The sequence below is a fragment of the Tricharina praecox genome (assembly GCF_024521635.1).
Source record: "Tricharina praecox strain CBS 144465 chromosome Unknown BZA05scaffold_18, whole genome shotgun sequence".
In the NCBI taxonomy this organism is placed as follows: domain Eukaryota; kingdom Fungi; phylum Ascomycota; class Pezizomycetes; order Pezizales; family Pyronemataceae; genus Tricharina; species Tricharina praecox.
In genome coordinates, this window is record NW_026250420.1 from 337,261 (window position 1) to 364,829 (window position 27,569).

The window sequence follows — 27,569 nt, forward strand, 5'->3', positions numbered from 1 at the left end:
TTAGAACTACCCACAGCGGAAGACCCAATAAAAGACTTCCGCTGTGGGAGAGGGTAAGGGAAGAGACCTGACGAGGCAAAGGCCGCCACAAAATTACGGAACTCCTTTCAGATCAGAGATGCAGCGAGGAGGCAATCCTCCTCTTCCTAGTCACAGCGGACTTAGACTGGCTGGTACCCCCCCACCCCCCCCCCCCCCCCCCCCCCGAGGACCGGAAGATAGGTAGTTATACGGGAACCTCCTAACCAGACCTCCGAGAATGCAGCACTGGAGAGGGACCCTACATGCCCTATCAACGGACAGGAGAGAGAGACGGGGCCAGAGCAGACATGGTACGACGCACGGAGAAGCTCCTGATCCCAGGAGGCATCGACCACGAGGAGAAAGGAGACCCGCTCTTTCTCCCAACGACGACAGCAACAGACCACCAACAAGCCTCAGGCCCGTCCATAGACTGGGTTGCTGTTGGAGCCAGCGCCAGAGCATAGCTGAAAAAGCAGACGGAACGAGGAATCGAGATTCCAGAGGAGACGGAGAGGGACAAGGACCTGGACGATATGGTCACGATGGGCGGAGGAGGGAGTGGCCGGGTTGGATTGATGCGTTTGAGCAATCCCTTTACATTTATTCCCCTTGGTGCACATAACAAGAGGACGGGGCGGGGAGAGTAGTGAGACGTCGAGCTGGTAGCCAGCGGTCGGAGACATTGGCGTAGAACACGATATGTATTTGCCATGATCGAATAAGGCCGAATGCAATGACGATTAAACAAAAAAACCCCTTTCCATCATGAAAGAGCACTCTGGGGGTTGAGTTCTGCAGGCATTCCATCGTACTTAGTGTAAATAATCTGGGTATCATTCCTCCCTCCCCCATCTCCGTCTCCCTTTCCCTCTCTCTCCTCCTCAGGCCTCGCGAGTCCCTCCTTCAAAAAAAAACCAAAAACCAAAAACCAAAAAACGCACCAGATCCAAAGTCTAGTTATCACTTCACCTTACACCTTACAACATGCCCCATACAACATGCCCATACAACATGCCCATACATATGCATATACTTTCAGTGCGATCAAGGTTAGGTACCTGGTACATAAGATATACATAAGTTTTCCATCGCACCTCCCCCCTCCCCTCCATTCAGAAACCGAAGCAAAAAGAGAAAGAAAAACACATATGGGAATTCATATTTCCTTTCCACGACCTCGCAGCAGGATAGTTACAAGCGGACAAACAGAAAGCCATCCCATCCCCGAAAACAAAACGAAAGGTATATGATACGATATATATAAAACAACAAGATGCTCATCTCATCAACTCTCACACTTCACCCTCACACTTCACATTCACACTCTCTCGCCCGCCTACCCGCCTGCCCGCCCATCCACCCACCATACCATGCTATAAAACACCAGTTCAATCAACCAATCAAGCAAAGGAACCACCCACCCACCCACCCACATCACATCACGAAATAAATAAAACAATAAAACAAAGACCTCCGACCCGACTATCACCCGATTCCCCCCACTTAACTTAGCTTAACTTAACTGTCCACCGCCCGGCACGACTCACGACTAGGTAGGTATGTGTTTCTCAGATGCAGAACAAGACAAGACAAGACAAGGACAAGAGACAAGAGACAAATGAACCGTTAAACCCCCACCACATGCATGCTAAAGAACAAAAGGAAGAAATGGAAATAAGAAGAAGAAGAAGAAGAAGAAGAAGAAGAAGAAGGAAAAACAAAACAAAATATACTTGCCGATGGGTAAGTAAGTAAGTACACAAGTAAATAGGTATCCTCGATGTAGAAAAGAAAACAAAAAGACAGACAGGAAAAAACGCGGAAACAGAAAACAAAACAAAACAAAAAGTTGCAGGAGGAGATGATGATGATGATGATGATGATGATGATGATGATGATGATGATGATGATGATGATGGCTTCCTTCCTTCCTAGTTCGATATGTCTCCCGTGGTGATGTTGATGCAGTTCTTGAGCAGCCGCGCTGCCTCGATCAGCAGTTCCCACCGACACTGCACAAACATCTCCTGTAGCGTCACTAGCAAGCCTAAGCACGCGTTCTTATTCAGCATACCGCCGAGCTCCGTCGGCGACTTCAGGAGCCCCGCCGCCTTCAGGAAAGTCCGCATGGAGGCGAAGGCCTCTTGCTGATTGGCCGGCATGCGAACCGGTTGTTCGAGCGACCCTTCGAGAGCATACCCGTACGACCAGACGACCAGACAGGCAACATACAGAACCCACGGCCGGTTGAGGAGATGGTCGTCGCGCGCAGAGTACACTGGCACCCCGGTGGTGCTACCGGCAACGCTCATGGTTCGCGAGTTCGGCGTTGGCGGCTGGTCGTCGTTGTCGTCGTACTGCATATCCGCCCGTTCTTCCGGCAGCAACACCTTGCTGAGGAACTGAAGCGCGTAGAAAGCGGCATCTCGTGCTTGAGCCGTCGGCGCCCATTGCTTGACCTTTTTCCGCGTGTTTTCGGCATCATGGCGGGTAATCGATCGGCCAAGGAGTCGGCGGGCTCCCGCGTAGATTTGAAGGTCGACGATGTCGACGTGCATGGACATGTGGGCGAGGTGATGCAGCACGATGCGGCTCTCAAAGATGTTCTCGTGCTCGATATCCCCGGTCGCATAGTAGACACCGCCAATGTTCTGGTGCCGGAGTTTGTCCAACGAGGTGTCAAAATCCTTCTTCCAATGGTCGAACGACTGTGTTAGGGTAGCACGCCATCTCTCCTTGCCGCCGAGTTGCTGTACCACACCTAGCGAAGATATCTGCACATCTCGCTGATTGAGGTGCCATCCAACGCTCAACAAGCCGGACATGAGAATCGTACGGCCGAATGCATTTGTCGAGACATGCTCCCCACGCAACGTTTTGCGCAGACCTTCCAGGAAAGTGGGGGTGTGGACGTTGTTCTGCAGCAGCGACTGTTGAATGCTGAAGACCTCCGAAGCGTTGTTCGCGGCCCACAGCGTTTCATCGCACGGCAGCTGGAGTCTCATCTCGTGTGCAACCATGACCGCCGAGTGACCGAACATGGTGGCATGGGTGGCATCAATCACAAACGCCGCAAACGCCACGCGTTTCGTCGCCTCCTGCATGATCCACCGATTCCAAGCCTCGTCGCTACTGTTCCCCGTCCCGCCTCCCGGTTGTCCACTGAAGGTGATGCTGCTTCCATCGCTGCCGGATTTTGCGTCTCGGCCACTCTGCGGCGAATCGAATGCGCCGGAGCGCCCGGTAAGCGAGGAACCACGCCTCATCAGTGTCAACGTTGTCGCGTGGTGGATGTGCGCTCGTTCGTGAAGCCTCCTGTCAGCATACATCTTCTCGAACGTCTCGAGAAGAAGCAACGCCTGAAATACCCAAAGTTTAGCTGGGGGCCGGAAATCCTCCTCGCCGAATATTGTCCAGCGCATGTTGCGGGACACCAGGTTGGCCATATCCATCGCCACGAGCGCCATATCCGGCTCGTGCTTGATGTCTATGCAAGCAGCCCCGATGATGATGACGCACAGGAGCAACACATCCGGCGTCTTTTCGGTCGAGAATGTTGGACGATGCAGTATCGGAAGCTGGGGATGAAAGTGTGCCCAATAGAGCGAGATGTACGTTTGCATCATGGAGAGGCTGAGGGGGTGTCTCTCGTCCTCGGCCGACGATCCCGACAGGATCCCTTCGGGGAAGTTGGATTGGACGTCTGCGAATCCATCCACCATGTACAGCACCTGCTGCCGCTTGTTGTCGGAAAGAAGCGATTCCTGCGGCGGGCTCGGTGGTGCGATGGTATTTATGTTCATCGGATGCGTGTTGAGAGACGTACTGAAGAAAGTGTGTTGATAGTCCTGCACACCATAGATGTCCTGGGGAATGCCTTGGATGTCCAGGTTGTAGGGGTTGCCCATGGCCATCTGATTGCCGCCGGGATCAGCGCCCATCAGCATGTCCAGCCAATCTCCGGCCATTCCAGCGACATGTCCCCATTGCGGCGATCGGCTGTAGCCGGATTCGCCAAACACGGGGATGGTGTACTGCAGAGACATGGGATCCAACGGATCCATCGACTGGGTCGTCGCGGCTGCGATCGACTGCTCCATCGAGATCGTTGTGGCTCCGGGGGGGATGTAGCTGTGTCCCGAAACGGTCGTAGCCGGGTGACTGAGGCTTGGATATGCCGGTTGCGGGAGTGCGAATGGCTGGTATCCCGGCTGGTTCGCGAATTGGGCGCCCGAACTCTGAGCTGGCGCCGATGCCGGCTGAGCCGGAGCCGGAGCGTTGTTGCCCAAGCTGGAGCTGAACGACGTCGCCGAGGAGGGTGCTGGTGACGCTGTATACGGCGACTGGAGGGACAGTCCGTGCATGTTCGTCGTAGGAGTGGTGACGGCCTGGAGGGTTGGGCGGCTGAGCCCGGGCTTGTTCGAAACCACGTTCAGACCCGGTGGCTGGACGCGCGGACTGCGTCGCGCGCTGAACATCACCTCAGGACCGCTATTGTCGACCGATGCACTCACCGAGTTTTTGTCGCTAAACATGTGTTGAACGCTGGCCTCACTCGCCCGTCGCTGGGAGGGCGCGGAATCTGCCGTTATCCTGCGGTACTTGGCACGGTCTTCCCCTTCCAGGGACACTATCCCACCCATCATGGTTCCCACCGGCGCCGAATTCTTCCGTCTGGGGACCATTCCCCCGCCAGGATGAGGCGGCTGCGATGGGCTCTGAGCCTCTCTTTTAATCAGCATCGGCGCCGTCGGCGATTCGGGTGACAGCGAATACTTGCTGGGCAAGGTACTCTTCGGGTCGTTCATGCTTTTGATATGTAGGCTTGTCCGCTCCAGGTTGTCCTTGCGTTGCAGATGCGAGCCTCGATTTGTATGTCGCTCTCGATGCCGCGTGCATAGGTCTTGCCGAACGAACGATCGCTTGCACTGGGGGAAATCGCAGAAATAAATCTGCTTGGGCTGATCTAGACCGGAGGAGTTAGCTGTTCCATTGCTCCTTGAGTATTCCGACCATCCCCCTAAGTCAAAGACCGGCGACCTCCCAGCCCGCCGCCACCGCGCAGTTGCCCAGTCCCCAGTGCCCACTTCCAAGTGCCCACTCCCCACCACCACCTAACCCCACAACCCCCCATATCATCCATGTTACACCCCCCGCCTCCCAAGCCTTCGGTCGGATCACATGATGAAGGATGTCTTACGGTTCAATTGATGTCGGTACAGGTGCTCAGCGCGCGAGTACGACTTCCCGCAGCCGGGATAGGGACACTCGAACTTCTTGTCCAGGCCTTTCCGACTCCTCCGTCTCTTCCGCGTGGTCGGAGTTTCCGCACCGATCTGCCCACTCCCGGAGGTCTCGCTCCCCTCCATCATATCCCCGCCGGGCCCGTCACGACTCCGTTCCCGTCCCCGCGGGGCCTCCTCCATGTCATCCTGATAGCTTTCCGTGCTCTCGGCCGAGTGGTTTGCCGAATCGTGGTGGGATGCCATCTGCTCGCCGAGGTTCTGCGCCTGTGCTTGTAGCTGCTGCTGCATTCGCTGGTCCTCCGGCGACTGGGAGTGCTGATGTGGTAACAATTGCTGTTGCTGCTGCTGTTGCTGCTGCTGTTGCTGCTGCTGCTGCTGCTGTTGCTGCTGGTCAGCGTGAAGGCCGCCAGCCGATCTTGGTGCTTGCATTCCCGAAACTCCGCTCACAGTGCCCGCCGCAATTTGAGACCCATTGACGTCCAATCCGATATGCATGTGAACCTCAAGCCTTTACTCCTTACTTCCTCAGCCGGCCACAACACGTGCGCCTCGCTAAGAGCAGTCCGGAGAGCTTGCTTTCTTTCTTGCTTTCCTTCTTTCTTTCCTTTCTTTCTTTCCTTTCTTTCTTTCTCTTTCGACGTACAGCTCTTCCTTCCTTCTTTATCGTCTGCTTCGTTCCCTTCCCACCACTTCGCACTCGCTCACACACACTCACACACGTACACACACGCACACACTCTTACCGTACGTGAAATGACGAGGTATCTATTCCGGCGGTGCGACTAGTTCTCGCAGTATGTATTCCGGTTGGACGGAAAAGGGAAGAGCAACCGCCCGAAGCGAAACGACGTGAAGAAACCAGGTACCGGGGGTCGGCACTCGGAGGTGTCTCCTCCGCGATCTGGTTTTTTTTCCGGCGCAGGCTGGCTTGTGAAGAATGGTTCAATCGACCCGAGGCGACAGCGGCGGTGGCGGGGCGACGGGCGACGGTGGAGGAGGACGACGCGAAGGGCGGGTGGTGAAGGGTGGGAGTGGGGGGGGTGGGGGATCTTGACACAGCGCAGATGGGGATAAAAAAATATGGAACGGAAACGGAATGGGTAGAAACAAAACAGCTGGGTTGATTGCGATTGCGACTGGGACTGGGACTTGGACTTGGACTCGGACTGGGCGCAAGGACGAAACAGCTATTGTGGATGGATGTGCGTGATGGGAGGGGGGGTGAGTGTGGGTGGGTGGGTGGATGTATGTATGGGTGTGTGCGTGTGTGTGTGGGTATGCAAGGATCGCTTATTTGCAAACACTCAGCAGCAGGTTCGAAGCAGCAGCAGCAATGAGAGGAAACGTTTTCCGGCCGGCGGCGAACGAAATCGGCGAGGTTTGGACGGGGGAGGGGGTGGGGATTGTAGATGACAGTGAGCGGCGCAAGCTACGGGGATGTATACGTAGAATGAGGAGAGGGGGAGGAGGGGGAGAGGAGGAGGAGGAGGAGGTGGTGGTGGATGAGCAGGAGGTGGGTGAGGAAGAGGACGTGGAGGTGGAGGAGATGCGGTGGTGGTGGGTTGGTTCCTGGAGAAGAGCCGGGGGGCTATTCGAATCGGCGAAGAATGGATGGATGCTGACTGAAGGCTGGTGAGAGGAGGGGTCCCGGTTGTCTTGTCGACGTCTTGCCTTCCCTGACTGGCACGTTTTCGCGAGCGCTCTTAAGAGATAAACTAGGCAGTGGCAGCACACTGGAGTACGAGGCAAAGTACTCTACTTGATAGTGGACCCTTTTCCTGCGAGGTGGGTTGTGTAGTGTAGTGGTGGGGCGTGGATAGAGGAAGGAGGGTGGTGGTGGAGGTTTTGTTGTGGTGGTAGTGGTGGTGGAGGAGGTGTTGGTGGTGGTGGAGTTGGTGGTGGTGGTGGTAGTCTTTTTCTCCTTCTTCGGTAGAGAGCGAGAGACCGAGTCGATTATTGGCCATGGGTGCTTTTGGGGATGGTTCGGTGGTGCTGATCGGAAAAAGACCTTGCAACAGAGACGAGGTCGTTAGAGTGGTTACCGAGAGTCCATAGGTGCGCTACGAGGCTATAGACTGTATGTATCTATCCACGAACGACTCGGTAAGTATCAGTTGCAGTCGCTGTGGCTGTGGCCGAGAAACCTTCAAATACATACGAATGACGATAGTCTCGGCGGAGAATCGAGATGCCTATGCGCATCCCCAGAGTACCGGTAGTAGAGTAGCCATCTCACTGCGGATAGATCACATGGAGCCTACTCCAACTACTCCAGACTCCAGAGTACGATGCATATTTCTCCAGCCCCAAGCCCCATCCTCCGCCTTTCGTTCGTTCGTTTGACTTCTCACTTACCTACAAACCTCCTTGCCAGGTATGTACCATACCCATCCCGCCAGGACCGACTTTATGTACTCGCAATTGTCCTGCTGCTGTCTGGCTGCTGGTTTACAGTACAGTATGTAGCCAACTAGAGTAGTGCAGGCGTAGTTACCTGTACTCCTACATAGTGACACAAACCCAAAGTGAGAGCGTGACTCTAGAGTCTGGGAGTCTGGATGGTAGTTAACGCTGATTTGAGCTTGGGGCGGAAGGGAAGGGGAGGGGGGCTGTGGAAGCGACAAAGTTATTACGCAATCGTAATGCGACGTCCGTCCGTCTGTCCAGTCCACGAACTCTTCTCCCCGAGGGCAAAATACACACACACACTCACATGAGTAGGGGGGTATGCTGCTGCTGGCTGCTGGCTGCTGGCTGCTGGCTGCTAGTAGGTAGGCGTGAGAGGGATGGACTGGACGGGCATGGACTGGACGGGCATGGCACTCCCCCCCACCCACCCGCCAATGCCCGGGCACATGTCCACGACGGTGCAAGTGGAACTTGAACAACGACGACGACGACGATGGGCGTGGGAGTGGGAGTGGGCGGGCGGATAAGGCTCGAGACGGAGCCTGGAGGGAATGGAAGGCAGGCAGGCAGAGGATGGGGCTCGTTCAGTTGCTGCGTTTGTGATATGTACAGTTGTATGCACTGTATGTAACTGGTGGTCATGCTATATACAACGGCGGGATTGGACTGGTGGGGAAATCGCGAGGACAGCAACAGCAACAGCAGCCCTTTTTTCTTTCTTTCTTTCTTTCTTTACGAAATCGTCACCGATTGAAGAAAGAAAAAATGAAGCGGTCGTGGATACTGGTACCAGCGCTGTGCTGCTGTTTCTTCTTCTTCTTCTCGAACAGCGAGCTCGAGAGTCGAGGATCAGAAACGCAACTACAGTACCTAACTGCAGTAACCTCATACGAGCGGCCACTCGCCCCGCTCGCTCCCCACATCGCGGCGGAGCCAAGATCTCGAGGCCGGAGGATCTCACAGCGTCACTACCGGTAGGCATGTACCACTATATAGTCACATAGAGTAGGAGGCACCTAGGTGAAGCAGCAAAGATCTAGCCCAGCCCATCTCGCAGAGCGGAGAATTCAAACTGCGGAGAAGAAGAAGAAGAAGAAGAAGAAGGAGAAGGAGAAGAAGAACATAGGTATCATACAAACGTAAGCACCATAAGCACCGTAAGCACCGTATGTACCGTATGTATGTGTGTATGTACGCACCCAAGTACCGTAATATCCCCACAAAAACTCGAAGCACTCTACTATGATCCCATCTGCAGAGTTTAACGGCGGAGGTACCGCGCGCGCACTCTATCCCTGGTGGTGGAGTAGAGTACTCTACCTACTCTACTCTAGGTACTCTATGGTATGATAGTAGATCCCCTGACGTCTCGACTCTCCGCAATATGAAATTTCGCTGATCGCCTGCAGACACACCACACACACGTAACTACTGGCGCCCCTCATTCGCGGGCCCCACAGAAGCAAAAAATGGTGCCAGGTGCCAGGTGCTGTCCGGCTGGCTGGCTGGCTGGCTGGCTGACACGCCTAGATCGCACCAGCACCCGTTTTTTTCTCTCTTTCGATCTGCTCCAGCCAATTGCGCAGCGCTGACAGGAGAAAAAATTCTTTCAGGTTGCAGGCTGCTGCTGCTGCACTGCACAACTCACGAGATGACGAAGGATGGAACTGCGACTGGCATGCAGTTGCTGTGGGGAAGAAAAGTGCAGGCTGCAGCTTGGTAACTAATAGAGTACCGTATGTATGTAGCATGCTTGGATGGCACAGCAAACCCTAATGGATGCCTCGCCGCCGGCAGGGTAATTGCCAGCAGCCAAAGAGTTGATTCGATCATTCGAGGGGAAAGAGTGCTCGCTCTTGCGCGAATAGTATGTATCATACATACATGACTCGAGTAAGCGGCCATCACTCGCTACTGACATGTCACTGTGAGGCGCAGATACGGATTCGCCGGCTACTCTGGGTACATAGCTGGGGTGCTGACTACTACTCTAGGTATAGGCAGCAGAACGGCGACTATCATCCGCTCTCTCTCATACATACCGCCTCATTGCCCCGCCTCGAATGGGACGCGAGCAGGGCAGCCTTACCCGACGAGACGAGACGAGACGAGGCCGATCGCAACAGCACATATGTATCTAGCAACCAGGACCTTGCCGCTGCTGCTGCTGTGAAATGAACCCCGCAAAAGCGTAGCCAGTAGCCAGTTCGCCGTTGTATGTAGCGTAGTGTACCTATTGTACTACGACTGTGCCGTCGATCAATTCAATGGCAACAACCCCGCACAGGACCGCACAGGGACCGCACAGGGACCACGATTGGACCCATGGATGGGCATGTAGGGGAAAACGAAGCCCAGCGGCCCAGCCCGACAACGGCGAACGAGAGGTCTCCGGACTTGGCGCCCGCACAAGCAATAATGGCTATTGGCGGCTCCGTGCGCGCATGGCATCGCCTAGGGCCGGCCGCGGGCGTGCTGCAGCCGCAAGTAGGTAGGCCAGAGCTACGGTACTCTACTCTACTCACCTATAGCCAGGCCACGGGGTGTCTGTTCCGTATGTAACTGCTGCTCCACTGTGCTCCAGAGTATGTACCGCGGACCGCAGTAGGGTGGTTAGCGTAGGTATTGTATGGTACATACAGTACTCTACAGCTCCAGCTCCAGCTCCCAGCGGCAATTAGTCACCTCAAAAAAACAATGACAACTTGGCAACTGATGTAGCAAGAAACATGCAGAATCCAATTGCATCCTAGTTTTCTGCAGCGCATACCACGATCCATCGTTCGATCCCTCCAATTACCGTATTCTCCACAGAGTGCCAGCCGTGATGTCCGCCCTTCGATACCTAAGTACCTACCCCACACCTAAAGGCTGAACCCGTGGGGTAGGAGCATTAGTAGAGTACACATCTTGCTGGTATGTAACACACTCCGTTTGACACTCTTTTCTCTTTTCTTTTTTGCTTCTAGCAGGTTGGCAGGTTGGCAGGTTGGCAGGTTGGCAGGTTGACAGGTTGGCAGGTTGCAAGTTGCAAGTTGCAAGTTGCAACTCCTCTACCGAACCCATCCACGGAATCTTGCTCATGCTGCTTCTCCTCACAGAAACGTTTGTCGAACGCACACACATACATACACACATACCTACTCCCGGGGTCATTTCCTTTTCCGTGTGGCCACTGGCCACTGGCAGAATCGATGTCCCACTCGCTCGTAGCGCACGATTTGTAAGTAACTTTTCTGGCATCCCCGTGGTGCCTATACTACCTGACTACTATATAGATAGTCCTATGAGTACGTTACTCTGTGATACTACATACCGTGACCTTACTCCAACTACATACCTTACTCCAGCTGCATACATACCCAGAGGCTAGCTCCCCCCACCAGCAGAAATTCCAAGCAGCCAGGCAGCGGGCAGTGGGCAGCGGACCGGGCCCGCTGCCCGCACACTCGACTGGCCGACTGGCCGACTGGCTGGCTGGATGCATGGAAGATTCCATCGGAAGCCAAGTTCCAAGATCCAACGACAGTTAACGACAGCCCCAACGACTCCTCAAAGCTGACTCCTTCAAAAGAACCGCGGCCAGTTTCGTTCCGCTTCGCACGCTCGCTCGCACACTCGCCCACCGGCCGTCATTTTGACTCCCGAGCACACCATCCATCCATCCATTCACGGGTGTTGGTGTATTGTACATACCGATATGTAAAAAGTTATGCAGAGTGCGTCCGTACTACGAGTCTACGACCATACCTACGGTAGTGGGTATGTGATGGATTTCGAACATCGCCCTGGAATTCATAGGTACCGCGGGGGATGTGGAGTACATACCGGTTCTCTGCGAGCCGCACCGCCGTCGCACCGGTTGCTGTTGCGAAGGTTATTCCTGTTTGGTTCTTGCTCCGTGTTCCAGACTGGAATTCCAGTTCGGAAGGTTCAAGGACTCAACGACTCAAGGGGAGAAGGAAGGAGCGGAAGAAAGAAGAAAGAAGATAAAGAAGGAGGAGACAAAAAGGAAAGGAAAGGACGACAGAAGTGACAGCAAGGCTGGCTGGAAGGAAGAAAAGAAACAGGCCTGACCCACAGCCAGTGAGCCACTGCGTTTCTTTCTTCCTTTTTCTACAGCAAAAGTGCAACCCGACGTCAACGACAACCTGTCCCAATCCCCGACTCCCCACGTGCTGTTGCTGTGTTGCTGTTCGGGGCAGGCAGGAGAAAAAGAAGCAGGTTGTCCACATTTGATGACTCGATGTTTGAGATCGCATTGCAGGCCGATATGTATGCGCCATGACCGTGACCACGACTGCACGCACGCAGTCTATGGCAACAAGCAATACCTACCTACTCTACATAACTTTCAGAAAACAAAAACAAACAGAGATGACGATGACGAGCTCGTCGTCGACAGAGCCACGGCCACGAGATTCTACCTGCCTGCAGAGCGCACATATTCTACAGGAGTGCAGCACCAAGAGCTGCCACCACAATCCGCACGCAGAGCACACGCAACACGTGCATGAACGGTTGAAATTTCTATCATATGTGCCCAAGTACAATACATAATTCTTACCCTGTGTACCGTACGGTATGCTGCATCCTCGTCGCTGCGGCCGGCCTTTCACCATTGGGGGGGAGGGGGAGTCTGGGATGGGGCGTCACATCGCACAACAGTAGCAGCAGCAGAATTTTTTTTCCACGAATGCGGGGAAAAAGACGCTTGAGATGAAAGCAAAGCGACATGTGAAACATGGCGAATGAGATGTTGGCTAGGTAGGTAGCCGCACGGAGGAGTCCGCACCAGAGATTGGGCTGTAACTTGCTTCTTCGTAGGTAGCCTGTAGGCCTTCTCCGAGGGTGTGTGATTCGTGCATACCTTGATACACGCTTCTTACTTACTACTTGGTTACATACACCATACACACAATGGACGGATGGACAGCCGTTCTTTTCTACAGACTCTCAGCCTTCTGCCGAGTACATACCGTATGATGGTATCTACCTAGGTTTGCTCCAGTACCTATGCGGCAGCGACGAAAAGCTCTCTGCCAACTCCTCAGAATTCGCGCATCCAAGCAAGCTACCAAAGCATCCAAGTACCCAAGTATCATAGTACCCAGGTGCCCATAGGCCATGGATCGTGGACCGTGCAGCGCTGTCCGTTCAGCCAGCCCGCGGAAACCCCACCAGGAGGAGGAGAAAGCACGCACGTACCCACCTATGTATCCACCTACCCGCCCGTTGCCCTCCCGTTGCCCCCTCCCCCCTCCCCACCCCATCAACTCGCGACTAGCTACCACAGGTACAATACATACCCATCGCATGCGCGATGCAGGAGCTTGTCGCGCGTCCGAGTAGGCAAAGGAAGGAAAGTCTTACATAGGAACCACAGTGTGGAGCCTGGAGTGGAGGGAGTGACGTTCGTGCTACACAGGGGTGGGGGGTTGGTTCGGCCCACCCCCCAACCACGCGGTTGAGTGGAGCCCGGCGGATTAAACGCCAGCCCGGGGCTGCACAGGCTCGTGGAGCTTGGAGGTGGTGGTGCTCGGCTGCTATGCGAGTAAGGCCTACTCTACTATACTCTAGTACTACAAGTGCCTGCCTATCATCACTTCGGTTCACTACCCCGCTGGCTAAAGGGATTGCATACATAGAGGGATGAGAGTATGCACTCTGCATATATATGCAGGGGACCGTCGACGTCGACGAACTTACATATCATGCATATGTACACTACCTTGTTTACGCCGGTCTTGTTGAGCCCGGACTAGACTGCAGATGCTACATATCATAGGTACATATATCACTGGTCGAGAAGTGCCATACTCTATGTACATACAAAGGTAGGATTTCTGCATGTCAACTGGGAGATGGCAGGCAGATAAGCCCGTACGTACCGTACATACACATGATACCGATACTCCAAGGTCGAGGCTTTTTACTCGTACACATGTAGAGTACATACATAGAGTAGAGTACGTGCCGTCCGCGAACAAAGCGTGCAAATAGGTACCGTATAGTCGTCACACCTGGAACCATTGACGCAGAGTGAGTACATACACATCTAGATACCGTAGAGTACTCACTCTACTCTACCCAGAGTAACAGGTAATATAGCATCAGGGGTTCGGACCGGCACGATTCGTCGAACACACCTATTAACAGGACGAGATTCTTCGGAAACCCCCTAGCCGATAACTAGCGATTATAATTGGGTCGATAGATACTCGATAGTTACTCTGTGTACTCGACCTAAACCCATCGCTGTAGAACTCCGAGGAAAAGCTCCAAAAATTCACAGATCCCAAGAAAAGGAGTGCATGCCAACTTCCAAGCATAGGCAGATCACTAGAGTACCTAGGAGGATAATTAGTCCGGCCGGGCCAGGCCAGCCGCACAGGTGTTTTTTTTGGTTTTTTGTGCTGGTGTCAGTGGTCTGTCTCGGAGGGATTAACCCTAACCTGCGTTCGGCGACACGGCTAGAGTCTGTATGTAGAGTAGGTACTCGGCTCTATTGGAGCACATGTTGTTCGATCGAGGTGTTCACGGCCTAGGTATTCTACAGACCACGGCTCCGCCATGTATAAATGTGGAATACTACCTAGGTATATAGGTAGTAGTAAGTCTCAAAGGCATATGTTATGTGGGTACCTTTACGTCCTAGGTAGCCAAGAGGATCACCCTTCCCCCTCCCCTGCCGTGCGTCTGAAGGGCGACGGGCTTCCTCACAACTTGATGTCCCCACCCCTCCCACCGGTGCGCCCTTTCGCGAGGCGTCTATATGGTTCCCCACCACCACCACCACCACCACCACCACTGGAGCAGTGCCCTTGCCATACCCTATCATAGGAGCTTCAGATGGATGGCCTACATACCGGGAAATCCTTGGGGTGGGTCTGGGTGGGTCTGGGTATGGCAGGAGCTCGTTACCAGGAACCTAATGTGGCTCAGCCTTGTAGGAACTGGGGGGTAGAGCCCGGGGGGACTGCCGCGGAGAAAGCCCACAGGTTCCAGGTGGATCGGAGATAGCAGAACCACATTTAGGTCGCCGGGAAAGTGGTGTCTGGGAAGCTGAACCATGTTGCGAGGTACGGTGGAGTACCTGGCCCGACCATCTATGTACGGTACATAGCTATGTATTCCGCACAAACCATATACATACTCCGGTAGAGTAGAATAGTAAAGAGACCATAGCCATCGGCATCAGCACCATTTCTATTCGCCCACTTGGAAGGCTCATCAAACCCACCCAACACAAGGTATCCCCGAAAATCGGCATCAGCATCAGCACTTCCATTCGCCGGTTGAATTTGGAAAAGCTCATCAAGCTCACCCAATAAAAGATATCCTCCGAAATCTGCACTTCCGAGGAGGAGAAAAGCCACGCCGAATTGACGACGTCTCGGAGAGACCGGAAGAAAGAAAGAAAGCAAGAAAGAAAAAAAACGCGTCGTCCGAGTGGGTTGTTGGCTTGTCTCGCATTGGGCCGCGAAGGTGGCCATCTCGGGATCAATGAGCCCTTTATGGACGGTCGAGCAATACCGTACGGTAGGTAGGTACATACGTTGGCTCGAATCCCAGCTCTAGATGTCCACCCCGTCGGATTTCAATAACAGCTGGGTCAAGATTGCCAGATTGAGAGTCCGAAGTACCTATATGTACCATAGTACACATCTAGGAGGGGAGGCCGGGCACCGTGCGCACGGGCCAGCGCTTAGGCAGAAGCCAATGGTGTAGAGTACCTGTGTACTCCAGAGTGCGTTGGTGATGTTTTGTGCTGGGGAGGGGGGGGGGAAGGTTGCAGTCGCCTGTTTGTTTAGTCGCGTGAGGTGCATTTCCAGTTAGTTAGTGGATGGTCTGTGCACGAGGTCGCAGTTCGTATGACGTTTCGTGTAACGGGCCATGTTCATCTTATCTAATCTCATCATCGAATTACGAAAACCCCCACACCGCTGACAGTGATTCTTCAACGACAGGCGTCCCCCCACGCATGCAACCCCCACGACACTTCGACTCGACAGTACGGTATGTGGGTATGTACTACCCCCGTGGCCTGCCATCGATGAGTTAATTGGGGGTCACTTCTCCTGAAGAAGGCGACATCCGATGCTGCTACTCTACGTAGTGTTTCGTGGCTGTTCGCTGTTATGGACCTACATACCCGAACGAACTCACCGGATCTTCCTGCCTGAAGCTGTACACTCCATTCGCCCTCCTCCCCCCCATCACCTGCATTTCGCCTTACCCCGCGCTACCAATTTCCCCAGGAGAGGTTACACATTTACACACGGCATGGTCCCCGCGAGATCGGCTGTGTCTGCGCCTATGGTGTAAAGTAGAATAGTACTCTGGGTAAGGGCGAAAGGATTAAAAAAAAAGCACGGTTCGGCGACTTCGGGATCCAGTCCGCTTGCATGGTTTCATCTCAACATACATACACACACAGAGAGACACCACACCCTCACGTCAACGGGTGATGACGAACGGAGATGCTGTTGACTGGACTGGCAATTGAAACCTGTCGATCATCATCCATCTCCGTCACCCGCCTTTTTGTCAGCGAGTCAACGGCGACCGACTGCTACTATAGATACAAAGTAGGTAGATATGGGGCGAAGGGATGTGATGGGTAGCTAATATTGGGTCGTTTATCTGTGCCTCCCGCCCGCCCAACCCCGTGGGCAATGGCTGACTGACTGGCTGGATGACTGGCCGGCGCTGGACGCATCAACTGGGTGGTATCATACATACTTTTTGTGCGACTAAAAGATGCAGACGGTATTCTGCCGTCGGATCCGATCCACAAAAGAAAGCAAGAGCACATTACTAGCCCGCCAACTATTCCAACTACCTCTCAACTCGGGTTGGGACAAGCACAAGCTGCACCGTGCAAAAAATTTCAACTTACCCGGGAGATCTGAGACTGGGGTACAGCTTCGATCTTCTCCCCCACTCGATGGAAAGTGGCATCAACGAGGCGGCGGTGGTGTTGTTTGGGAAACAGTGGGGTCTACTAGTACCGTCGTTAGTTACAAGCCACCACAACAACAAGCCCACGCTTACCCCACCAACCCATGTATTCGTACCTACCTGAATACTTTACCTATGCATCCTGCCAGAAAGATGGAGATGTACGGCCTGCCAGGAGGAAACGTACCTGGCGTATTCAGGAACGCCCGTGCGTTAGTTTCGGTGGTGGGGACGGGAATGAGGTTGTGCTGGTGACTCCTGAGTGAATGACAAGCTATGAAGAATTCGGTGTGAACCGTCGGGTTTTTACTCTGGCTCTATCGAAGTGAACACTTCCGAGGAGGCATGGAGGATCTCGGGGAAGGTACACGCATTCGATATCGAATTTTCCTACATACCTTGAACCGAGAGACCGAGTAACTGTTGTGGATATAAGGGCGGCAGCGCTCTCCAATAGCCAGTCCACCCAGGGGGAAGGGGGGAGGGCATCCATCCTTAGTATGTACCATACTTTAATATCAACATCCATGTCGGTCTGACACCCAGTCCCCGGTCCCAAAAAAAACGCTGAGATTGAGGGGCAGCATTGCTTTGCTTTGCGGACGGCGTATCTGCCTTTAAATGAACCGTTCGTTATCACATCCGAACAACCACCGCTCCTTACCCCTCTCCCCCGATGTTGATATCTCCAGCCGATGGATGAGCCCATATAGTGCCGTAGTTTTGACGATTCAGAATCGGCCATGCACCGTTAGGGATCCATCGACCGGCCGTTCCCTCCCTCGCTCCCTCCCTGCTTTGGCTGCCGCAGCTGACGCGTGAGAATACCGTCGTATATACATACAGGTAGGTACATGAATAAGAATGAATGCACCATATGTTTCCATCTGGAAACTTTCGCGGGAAAAAACAATACGGAGTGGGGCTGTCTCGCTTCTCCTGGTACCGAAATAACGGGCAAGGTATGGCCTCCTGATCCTGATCCTGATTCGCTTTTACCGCCAGCAGCGGCGGATGGGTTCTGTTCCGTCAACTTGGAATCAGTACCTACATAGGCAACGACCTACATACCCAGTCAACCCAACACCAGGTACATACAAAGGGTGCTTGCTTGGCTGCCGGATCTTGCTTACTTCAGACCCACGACCCATGGGTGATGGATTACCTACTACATACAACCGCTCTGCATGTGTTGGCAAAAAGCAGAAAAAATGAGTATCTATTCCACCTGAATTCCGCGCAGACGGACCAGGAAGAAGAAGAAAGAGAAGAAGAAGAGATAGACAATAAACCGCATCCCCTCCTCCTCCTCATTGCGAGATTCGTCACCAAGGCAGTGGTTGTATGTAGGGAGGGGACCGCGATGAATGGTCACAAGCAACAGATCGAGGCCAAAAAAGCAAAGATGCTACTGGTGAATGTGTGTGTGTGCGTGCGCGTCTGTGGGTGTCTATGGGTGTCTATGGGTGTGACTGATAACGTCGCCGGGACTGGTTTGCGACGGAGGCATTCTTCTGTGCTGTCTGCTGTCTGCTCAGTCTGTCAGCGTTGCTTCCAGCTGGCTGTCGACGACATATCATCATATCTGTTGGTACATCACTGGTCCGAAAGCATTGGATTGTGGATGGATGGATGGATGGGTGGATGGATGGATGGATGGATGGGTGGATGGATGGATGGATGATGCGTGTGGATCTATCACTGTATGTATGTACAACCGAACCGTGAAGATGGCCCCAATCCTACCTATGATCTCCGTATCACTTGACTACCGTATTGCTCGAGGTGTTGATCACCGGTGCACCGACACCGAGTGCGAGTGATGCCAGCGCAAACCGCCCAACTACCTACCTAGAGTCCTAGACCCATCGAGATCGAAGGGAGATTTGATTGTCCGTGCAAAAAAAAGAAGGCATGTGGACCGGACTGGTCTTACTACGGTTATGTACGTTGTATTAAACGCACCTACATATACCCTCGACATGATACATATGTACCTAAGTAAATGCCTAGTTGTTCGTCTACATACCTGTAGGTCGGAATAAATCTGCACCGTCCATGTCGACCATCGGATTCAATTGCAGAATGCACACAACGCAGTAGTAAATCTCTGGAGACTAACTATGCCTATCGGGATTGTTTTACCCAGGGTTGCATCTGATGCAATCTATGGACTCCTATCTTCGGCTTCAGCGGTCGGGAAGTGCGGGGGGAGAGGTGGGTCGGAGGGGGAGAGGATTTGGAGGGGGGATTTCTGTGTTACGTTTTACTGTTCCCAGAGTGCCTATGAAGAGAAAAAGAAAAAGTCATCTGGCCATGGATCTTGCAATATTTACACCACTAATAGGACAATACCTTACCTACAAGTAACTATTGGCTGACCATAGCGAGTAGGAAAGTAAGTAGGCTACCGTTTCCCAATGGAGCAAAGACATGCAGCTGTACATATGTACATATGTACCTTGTGCGTGGGAAACGTAACGGGCTGAGGAACGAACTGGGGGTCCTGGGTTAGGCCGTTTGATTCCTGGTCACGAACTCGGAACCCCTGATGATGGCGGGGCAGTGCCACAGTGGGTGGCGAGGAAGATCGGTCTGTCTAGAGCACCTACGACCCATCTGGTCCGGATCCCGAAGGTTTACCGTGATCACCTGATGGGTGGTGGTAATCTACGTGAAGGACCAGCAACATTGGAGGCAGTTGCCTAGCTTCTGAGCAAAATGATAGTTGTTGCGTAAGAGGGTACGCTAGTTTGATACGTCAGTACTACTATATACCGTTGTGTACCCGAAACCTATCAATCTGGGAGAGACTTGTGGCTGGTCTTCTATGGTATATTAGTAGTTTAAAGTATGTACTCTCGTTAGAGGTGTGCTCGGGTCAAACGGCTGCGGGCCGCTAAAGTTGACCAGTGAGATAGTTAACGGCGGCAGTCATTGGTGTCAGAGGAGACAAGCCTGGCCACGGATCGACGACTACGCAGCCAGCAATTACAACCTCAACACCAGTGCTCATCTTCATGTGTGTATGTACCTATCATACATACCCTCTCACCATCTCATCCATCTCGTAAGTGCGTCCACAGTTTGTCATAACAAACGGGCCACGTGCAATACAGTACACCGATCTCCGTGTACAGAAGCCTGTTTTTGAAACACCCAATGACTTCTCGCCAGCCGATGCATGATCGCCCCATTTCATCACTCATATCTGAGGGCCAATAGACTGGTACATATCAGGCAATAGTGGTTACCCCATCTGTTCGTCTTCCTGCCTGCCGTCCATGAATCCCGAATCCATGCATCATCAAATGTATAAAGTATCGGGTGATCGTCGATGATGCAGTCATACTCGCACAATCGTGTCGACCGGTTTGCCGTCTCGAGCCATGAGATGTAGCCAATCACTACAACTGGAAGTGAATATCCCTCGCCCGCTGCTCTCTCCTCGTTGTCGACTTCTCGTCCATCTGAACCGGAATGCTCAACTTGAGTTTTGACGAGCAATTACGCTATACATCGAGTATGTACATATGTAGAAGAAGTCGTGTCTACTCGAGGAAGCCCTCATTGAGAGAGAGAGAACATCAATTTATTGTCGCATGCAGCCTTACTAGACTATGGCGACTACCAACTTCCCAACCTTTCCTGCCAAAGAAAGCCCTCATTGTACATACATACATACATGCAAATTGGATTGGATTGGATTGGATTGGATGGGATGGGATGGGATTGGAGTGGACTGAACAGGGGGACTGGAGTCTGGGTCGGTGATTTGGTGATTTGGTGATTTGGTGAAGTACATATGCGGATCGTTGGAGGCGGGATATGGGAGGAGGTGGGAAGAGGGGGGACATGTAAATAAGAAGTAAGTATGTATGTAAGTAATGGATATGCCGTGCGGTTAGAACTTAGAACTTGGGGATTGTCGTTCCGAATAGTAAATGCTAGTATTTGACCAGGTCACCAAGGAAGTTCGTGTGAAATCGAAGGTGTAAAATCGAAGGTGTAAAATCGAAGGTGCTGGCGGGGCTCTGGGGAATACCTTCTCTACACAGGTAGGTATTATACCAATGGCCAGAACACCTAGGCCGGATACCTACCATAACTACCGTACTGCTGGCGAACCGCCGAAAAAACATCTTCATCGAATCACCGTAAAGTCTAGTTACTTACTTACCTAATGTACTCCAGTGGAATAGGTACCGCTAGGTATGACTCGGCCAGTCGGAGGCTGGCCACTTCCCGTCTTTTCTCGCCTCGTCTGGTTTCGTTTCGTTTCGTGCTTTTCGTGCAACGTTAAGCTGAGAACGCGGGTGATACTTCATGCAGTACTGAGCCTGTCGGGACTCGGCATGGCCATGGAGCGCCGGCTGTACTCGGTCGTAGTTAACCAACCTCGAGCTCCGATAATGCCCCACCACCTTCAGACGCATGGTCATTACGATAGCCGGTATGTAGCAGGTGTCTTCCATGCCGGCATCTAGAAACGCGCAATTGTACATGTATAGCCGCGGGAAGAGGGATCCACTCTACTCTAGCTGGAGGGCGTATGCATTCCCAACTATACGTCCATCGCGGCAGGTGGGAGATAATCCGCTTAGATAGATACTGGTGTTTGCATCGATCCATCCCACCTGCAGGCATAATAATCCGAGGCATTGTTTCGCTAGTGCATGGTGGGGTGCATTTCGACAGCCGAGGCACGCGGGGCAGGTTTTGCGGGTGCGTGTATGCTCGTACAACGGCCGCGCCGGCTACGGGCTGCGATTGCGATGCCATGGTGAGGACAATCGCAATACAGTGCGGAGTTGGGACCCCGCTAGAAGGGAGAGGAGCGGATGGGGGATCTGCGTATGTATAAGCTGCCCGTCCGACCCGTGCCAGGTCGGTTGAAGTGGTGCAAGTCCGTAACCACGTCCCCTTCATCCTCCCCACACATCATATCGCTCCAGACGTACCGTCGCCGGACCATCTCCCCAAACCCCAGGTTCAGATACGCTCGCCAATTGCAGGAAATAGAAACAGAACGGAACGCACACAGGCACGATGACTATCCAGGAGTGGACCGCAAAGGTGTGTTCGTACGTTCGTTGGGATCGCCAGCTGGCTAGCTAGGTGCGGCGCGACTGACGTGTGTGTGGCGGGGAACGGATAGATCAAGAATAAGGACCTGTTCATCTCGTCCGCCTTCATCGATGGGGGATGGGTATCCGCGCAGGGCGGGGCAACGTTCGATGTTTATGGTCTGTCCCCGCTGTGTCCAGTGTCCATATCTCTGGTTGTGTATGTATGTGAGCTGATGAGTGGTGACGTATGTAGAACCATCGACTGAGGAGGTCCTTGGAAAGGTCGCCAATCTTAACCGCGACGACATCAAGCGGGCAATCGTGAGTGCGGACGCGGCGCAACGGGAGTTCTACAAGACCTCCACGGCTGCGGGGCGGAGTCTCCTCCTCCGGAAATGGAACGATGCGATTCTTGCCAATGCCGATGACTGTGAGTTTCAAATGAGATGGAGTGGTTTTTTCTGGCGCCAGGATTGACGGGATGGATGAATATAGTGGCCACAATATTATGTCTCGAAAACGGCAAGACCTTCCTTGAAGCCAAAGGCGAGATCACATACGCCGCCAGCTTCGTCTCCTGGTTCTCGGAGGAGGCCACACGCGCTTACGGCGAGACCATTCCCTCATCCTACGCCAACACCACCGTCCTCACGCTCAAGCAGCCCGTCGGCACGTGCGCCATCATCACACCATGGAACTTCCCAGCCGCCATGATCACGCGCAAAGTTGCGCCTGCTCTAGCAGTCGGCTGTTCGGTCGTCATCAAGCCTCCGTCCGAGACCCCGTTCACCTGTCTTGCGCTCACGAAGCTGGCCGTCGACGTGGGCATCCCCGCCGGGGTCATCCAGGTGGTCCCTACGAAGGACCGGGAAGCGGCGACGGAGCTCGCGACGAACCCGTTGATCCGGAAGCTTAGCTTCACGGGGTCCACCGGCGTCGGAAAGATGCTCACGAAACTGGCCGCGGGCACGATGAAGAAAGTTAGCATGGAGCTCGGTGGCAACGCGCCGTTCATCGTCTTTGAAGATGCCGATTTGGATCTTGCCGCTGAAGCGGCCATGTTCTGCAAATTCCGGTGTTCCGGTCAAACTTGCGTCTGGTTTGCCACCCCCACCCCCACACGCATCCCCACTATCAATCCTCCCCCGCTAATGACCCCACCACAGTGCGAACCGTCTCTTGGTGCACAAATCCATCGCACCGGCGTTCACCGCCAAACTGGTCAAGCTAGTCAACGCGCTCAAGCTCGGCAGCGGCATGAACCCTTCCACAACCATCGGGCCACTCGTGAACCGGTCGGGCGTGACCAAAGTCGCCAAGCACATCCGAGACGCCGTCGCCAAAGGCGCCAAGATCGAAGCCGGCGGCAAGGAACCTTCGGGCCCCGGCTTCTTCCACGAGCCCACGGTGCTCTCCGGCGTTACCGCCGATGCGCTCGTCGCCATTGACGAGACGTTCGGCCCGCTCGCGCCCATCTTCGAGTTCGAGTCCGAAGACGAGGCGGTGACCATGGCTAATGCGACAGAGTTTGGGTTGGCTGGGTACTTCTTTTCCCGCGATATCGGCCGCGTGCTGAGAGTCGCTGCGGCTCTGGAGTGCGGCATGGTCGGCATCAATACCGGGAAGATCTCGGCGGCCGAGGCCCCGTTCGGTGGCATCAAGGAGAGTGGCGTCGGCCGCGAAGGAAGTCTGTACGGTATGGCTGAGTACCAGATTATCAAGAGCGTCACTATCGGGAATACGCATCTTTAGGCATGTGTATGTTTTGTCTTTTTGGTTTTTTTTGTATAATTATGAGATCTACGAATGAACGCTGGTTTTGGATGCGCGTTCGCATATGTACTCACTCGATGTGACGTTTATGCACGGGGTTTGGAGGGCAACGCTACGTAGCTTTGACAGCTATCGGCTAGGGACAGCTAACATATGTACTCCACATACATACATCGCTGGGGCCATCTCGATTCTCGAGACCACCGTGTTCCTGGTGATGGGGACCGTGGGGTTGGGTGGGGTTCAGTGTGGGGTACATACATCCACGGCTATCTACATAGAGCCGGCCGATCATGTACCATCACTCCGGTCATTATATTTAACCGGATTCCTGACCGTGTGGGTACGTGTTCGGAAAACAACTGGGACCGCAGTAGTGGCAACAAGCTGTCGGCACTTCAAGTCTTCACCCATCGTAGCCGGTTGTCTGGGGCGAAGATCCCCCGCTAAAATCCGCTAGAAGGGAGCGACAGACAAGATCGTAGGTATGCTTCCTCGGGCGGCGTGGTTGTATTGGATGGAACAGTATTGTTGGGTGGAGCTACGTCAATGGTTATAACTCCAGAGATAATCATATATCCGTATTCGCCATGGAATTGGATTATGAGATGGATATAACCAGCCATGTGTGGACTGTGGACTTTAGAAAGTGAGTTGAGCCGTTGACGCTGATTCATGTTCACTCTCGGTGCACCTCACATGACGCCCACACACAATTCAACGATATGATGCCATTCGAAGAAGCTAAAGTTCGGCTGGTTGGCTCGGTGCTGTCGGAAGTGGTTAAAGAGAAGAGCGAATAAATCGCGTACATACTGTCTCTGCAAGAACAAAAGAGCGAGAGCCGTGTATGGTGAGGTACTCTACATCGGCGGCGGTGACGGCGGCGGGATCTCGAAATCACGACGCTTGGAACATCGGCACTATATATGGTGAGCGGATTAATAGGTAAATTAGTTGCATGAAAAAAACCTTACCTTATGATGATGATCCGACATTCTTCCAACTTCAATCGCAGCTCGAGGCTCTACTGCATGCAGGTGATTAGCCTGAGCTTAACCCTACTTCCGTTACACACATCAATCGTAGGTACAATCATCTCTGGTCTACAGCAGACTTATTTTCTCCTGCGTCGAAACGAAAGGGTGCAGGTCGGGAAGGGTGGAAGTCCATACGGTAGAGAAAATGCTAGTATCGGGTGGTATGTACATAAAAGGCGCCGTGGACTCAGGTCAGCGTCCTCATTACTCTGAAGCAGCTCTTGGAAGCCGCGCCAAAGTTTCATGCAGAGTGAGGATACACATTCGTTGGTCGAAACGAATGGGAGCTTCAGAACTCACCACCGCAGCGAGTGACTGAGAATGATTGCTTTACGTGCAGATCACGTGTTGGTTGATTGTAAATACACAAACACTAATCCCATTGACTTTTATCTCACTCAGCGATCGACAATAAAGTGTTTCGGCGCCGGTTAGGTTAATCGGGTGCATTGTTGCTCGCGTGTCTGCAGCAGGCTGCTGTGGCCATTGCGATTGGCATGAAGCACCCCAGCCGAGTTACCTTCGAGCACAGGACTCACTAAAAGTGTGAAGTAGCTTTAACACGCAACCACCCACCCCCACCTAACGCCATCATCACCACCTCCATCTCCATTACTCTACCGCAAACCAAAATTGCCACATGTCGTCTTCCAACAGCAGTAGCATTACTCCTCCACCATCGCTAGACCAGCTATCCGACGCGCAACGGCAGGCGCTGGAACAAGTCACCTCGATAACAGCCCAAGAGCCGACACAAGCTATCCCCTTACTACACCTCTCGCAATGGAACGCCCAGGTAAGCAGCCTCTCCTTCCCGCCCCTTTCCTTCTCGAGTATTGATCTCCTTGCTCCTAGATCGCAATATCCCGGTTTTTCGACGGTGAGACCGCCGACTCTGTTGCGGAAGCTCTTCAAGCCGAAGAGTACGCTCGCGCACAAGCCGCACCTCCGCCGCCGCCGCTACAAACACCCACCGCCGTCCCCCGACGCATCAACACGGCAGTCCTTTCTCCTGCACCTCGGATAGTCCCACAACGCGATGCGGCCGCGCGACGGCCACCGTTCCTGATTTCAATACTCCTCTTCCCTTTCTCGCTGGTGTGGCGGATCGCAAATGGAACGATTGGCCTTATCTACCTCATTTTTCCGTTCCTACCGCGTTTCCGCGCGCTCCAACAGACACCGACGCCTACAACGAAGCGTTCGCTAAACCCGCGAGACACGGCGGCGCGCTTCATTCGCTCGTTCGAAGAGGAATATGGTTCCACATCTGGCCTTACCTGGTTCGATGGCGGCTACGCGCAGGCACTGGATCTCGCTAAGAAGGAGCTCCGATTCCTGCTGGTAGTACTGCAAAGCGACGAACACGACGACACGTCCGCATTCAATCGGCACACATTGACGTCCCCCGAAGTGGTTTCGTTCGTCAAGACGCACAACATCATCCTCTGGGGCGGATCCGTGCAGGAGAGCGAGGGCTTCCAAGTAGCCACCGCACTGGGCTGCACTAAGTTCCCCTTCGTCGCGCTGATCACACACGCACCCAACACTCCGCCCAGCGCCAGCTCGCAGGGCATGAGCGTGGTTTCGCGCGTTGCCGGCGTCGTCACCCCCGCCGCCTTCACCCAGAAGCTCCTAAACGCCCTCAACACCCACTCCCCCGCGCTCGAACGCATCCGCGCTCAACGTGCCGTACAGGCTGCGGATCGCCAGATCCGCGATATGCAGAACAGCGCGTACGAAGCTTCGCTAGCGCGTGATCGGCAGCGGGCACGTGAGCGCAGGGAAGCGGAGGAGGCGGCTCGTCGTGCACAAGAGCAAGAGGAGCGTCGGGTTGTCGCGGCCACTACGCTTGCCAGGAATCAAGAGCAATGGCGAAAGTGGCGCGCCTCGAATATGCCGCCGGAGCCCAAGGAGGGTGCTGTTGCTAGAGTATCCATCCGCACCACGGACGGAGAGCGTGTGGTGCGCCGTTTCGAGAAGACCACGACTATGGAGGAGATCTATGCATTTGTTGATTGCTTGGGCGTGGAGTGTGAAGGAGGGGAGGCGAAGCCTGTCGACTACGAGCATGAGTACTCTTTCCGCCTTGTCAGCCCCATGCCTCGGAAGGTGTTCCTGCCCGACGGGACGACGGTGGGGCAAGAGCTTTGGCCGAATGGGAACCTGGTGGTCGAGAGCCTGGTGGATGATGATGAGGACGACGAGGAGTGATTCCGAGTGCTTTAGTTTTCAACTTTTCATTCTCGGTTTCATTGCGGTCTTTTCCTTCCCGTAGAAGTGGAGCGGGCGCGGTTGTGTCCTGCTTTTCTAGCGGGCCATGTTTTGGGTTGGGCTCCCTCTTGCACAATAATTTCATTTGAATTTAGTATAATGCCTTGCGCCGTAGTAGATGAACGGAATTATGTATCATTAGAGCTCATCCAATGCGTGACGCTGTAGGCTTTAGCCTATGCCTCCAACCGCTGCAATTGTGACTTGACCTATTGTCACTGCCCCGCACTCGCCCCTTATCGTTCACGTAACCTTCGTACATACGGCAACGACGACTATTCCTTCGCACGATAGGATGGATGTACAGTAGCAGAAGAACAGTGGCTGTCGCCCTCCGCTTCATGTCAAACAATGGACTCGTTCACTCCGTCATATCTCAGGCACACACGACAGCATTGCGCTCGACTCTGATGATGGCATTGACCGAACGAATGGAAACTAGTAGAGATCACAACTGTAATACACGTAGGTTAGGTACTACGCTAACCGACAACAGAGGTAGCAGAGTTGAAGCACAACAAATGTGGATGGGATGTCTAGCAAGACCAATGCCTGCCAAGTTGCCATTCACTTCTCGCCCTTTCGTCTCTACGGTATCCTCGGCCAGACTTTTCCATCATCTTTTCGAAGTAGCTACCCTCGAAGTATATAGCTATCGATAAACGAACGAGCAGGTAGATATGATATCTGCAATCACTGGCACCGTGCTCACTCTGTGCTCACTCGGTGTCGCTCAGATTCTAGGATCGACGTGAGGTGTGAGATGGCAG

The 27,569-nt window shown here is 53.6% G+C and overlaps 7 protein-coding genes across 7 annotated transcripts; 4 read left to right on the top strand and 3 right to left on the bottom strand.

Moving 5' to 3' along the window:
• Positions 1–1,955: 1,955 nt before the first annotated feature.
• On the bottom strand, positions 1,956–5,513 carry BZA05DRAFT_339867 (fungal-specific transcription factor domain-containing protein; the record flags this gene model as incomplete). Its single annotated transcript, XM_051480951.1, has 3 exons — positions 1,956–4,574; positions 4,707–4,990; positions 5,225–5,513. 3 exons carry the CDS (start codon positions 5,511–5,513, stop codon positions 1,956–1,958), a joined length of 3,192 nt encoding a protein of 1,063 aa, XP_051337942.1.
• Positions 5,514–8,389: 2,876 nt separating this feature from the next.
• On the top strand, positions 8,390–8,870 carry BZA05DRAFT_402959 (uncharacterized protein). Its single transcript, XM_051484155.1, has one exon. It carries the CDS (start codon positions 8,445–8,447, stop codon positions 8,655–8,657), a length of 213 nt encoding a protein of 70 aa, XP_051337943.1. The 5' UTR covers positions 8,390–8,444; the 3' UTR covers positions 8,658–8,870.
• A 2,529-nt stretch (positions 8,871–11,399) lies between these two features.
• BZA05DRAFT_89144 (uncharacterized protein) lies at positions 11,400–12,062 on the bottom strand. Its single transcript, XM_051488759.1, has one exon. The coding sequence runs from the start codon at positions 11,963–11,965 to the stop codon at positions 11,621–11,623; it is 345 nt and encodes a 114-aa protein (XP_051337944.1). The 5' UTR covers positions 11,966–12,062; the 3' UTR covers positions 11,400–11,620.
• A 2,340-nt stretch (positions 12,063–14,402) lies between these two features.
• Positions 14,403–15,226, bottom strand: BZA05DRAFT_402965 (uncharacterized protein). The gene has a single exon (XM_051484156.1). It carries the CDS (start codon positions 15,173–15,175, stop codon positions 14,789–14,791), a length of 387 nt encoding a protein of 128 aa, XP_051337945.1. The 5' UTR covers positions 15,176–15,226; the 3' UTR covers positions 14,403–14,788.
• A 2,368-nt stretch (positions 15,227–17,594) lies between these two features.
• Positions 17,595–18,527, top strand: BZA05DRAFT_89187 (uncharacterized protein). The gene has a single exon (XM_051488760.1). It carries the CDS (start codon positions 17,800–17,802, stop codon positions 18,325–18,327), a length of 528 nt encoding a protein of 175 aa, XP_051337946.1. The 5' UTR covers positions 17,595–17,799; the 3' UTR covers positions 18,328–18,527.
• A 2,822-nt stretch (positions 18,528–21,349) lies between these two features.
• BZA05DRAFT_375661 (Aldehyde/histidinol dehydrogenase) lies at positions 21,350–23,528 on the top strand. The gene is made up of 5 exons (XM_051481797.1): positions 21,350–21,719; positions 21,802–21,889; positions 21,966–22,142; positions 22,208–22,811; positions 22,879–23,528. Exons 1-5 carry the CDS (start codon positions 21,693–21,695, stop codon positions 23,462–23,464), a joined length of 1,482 nt encoding a protein of 493 aa, XP_051337947.1. The 5' UTR covers positions 21,350–21,692; the 3' UTR covers positions 23,465–23,528.
• A 1,528-nt stretch (positions 23,529–25,056) lies between these two features.
• Positions 25,057–26,961, top strand: BZA05DRAFT_89203 (thioredoxin-like protein). Its single transcript, XM_051488761.1, has 2 exons — positions 25,057–25,321; positions 25,381–26,961. Exons 1-2 carry the CDS (start codon positions 25,166–25,168, stop codon positions 26,737–26,739), a joined length of 1,515 nt encoding a protein of 504 aa, XP_051337948.1. The 5' UTR covers positions 25,057–25,165; the 3' UTR covers positions 26,740–26,961.
• Positions 26,962–27,569: the final 608 nt, after the last annotated feature.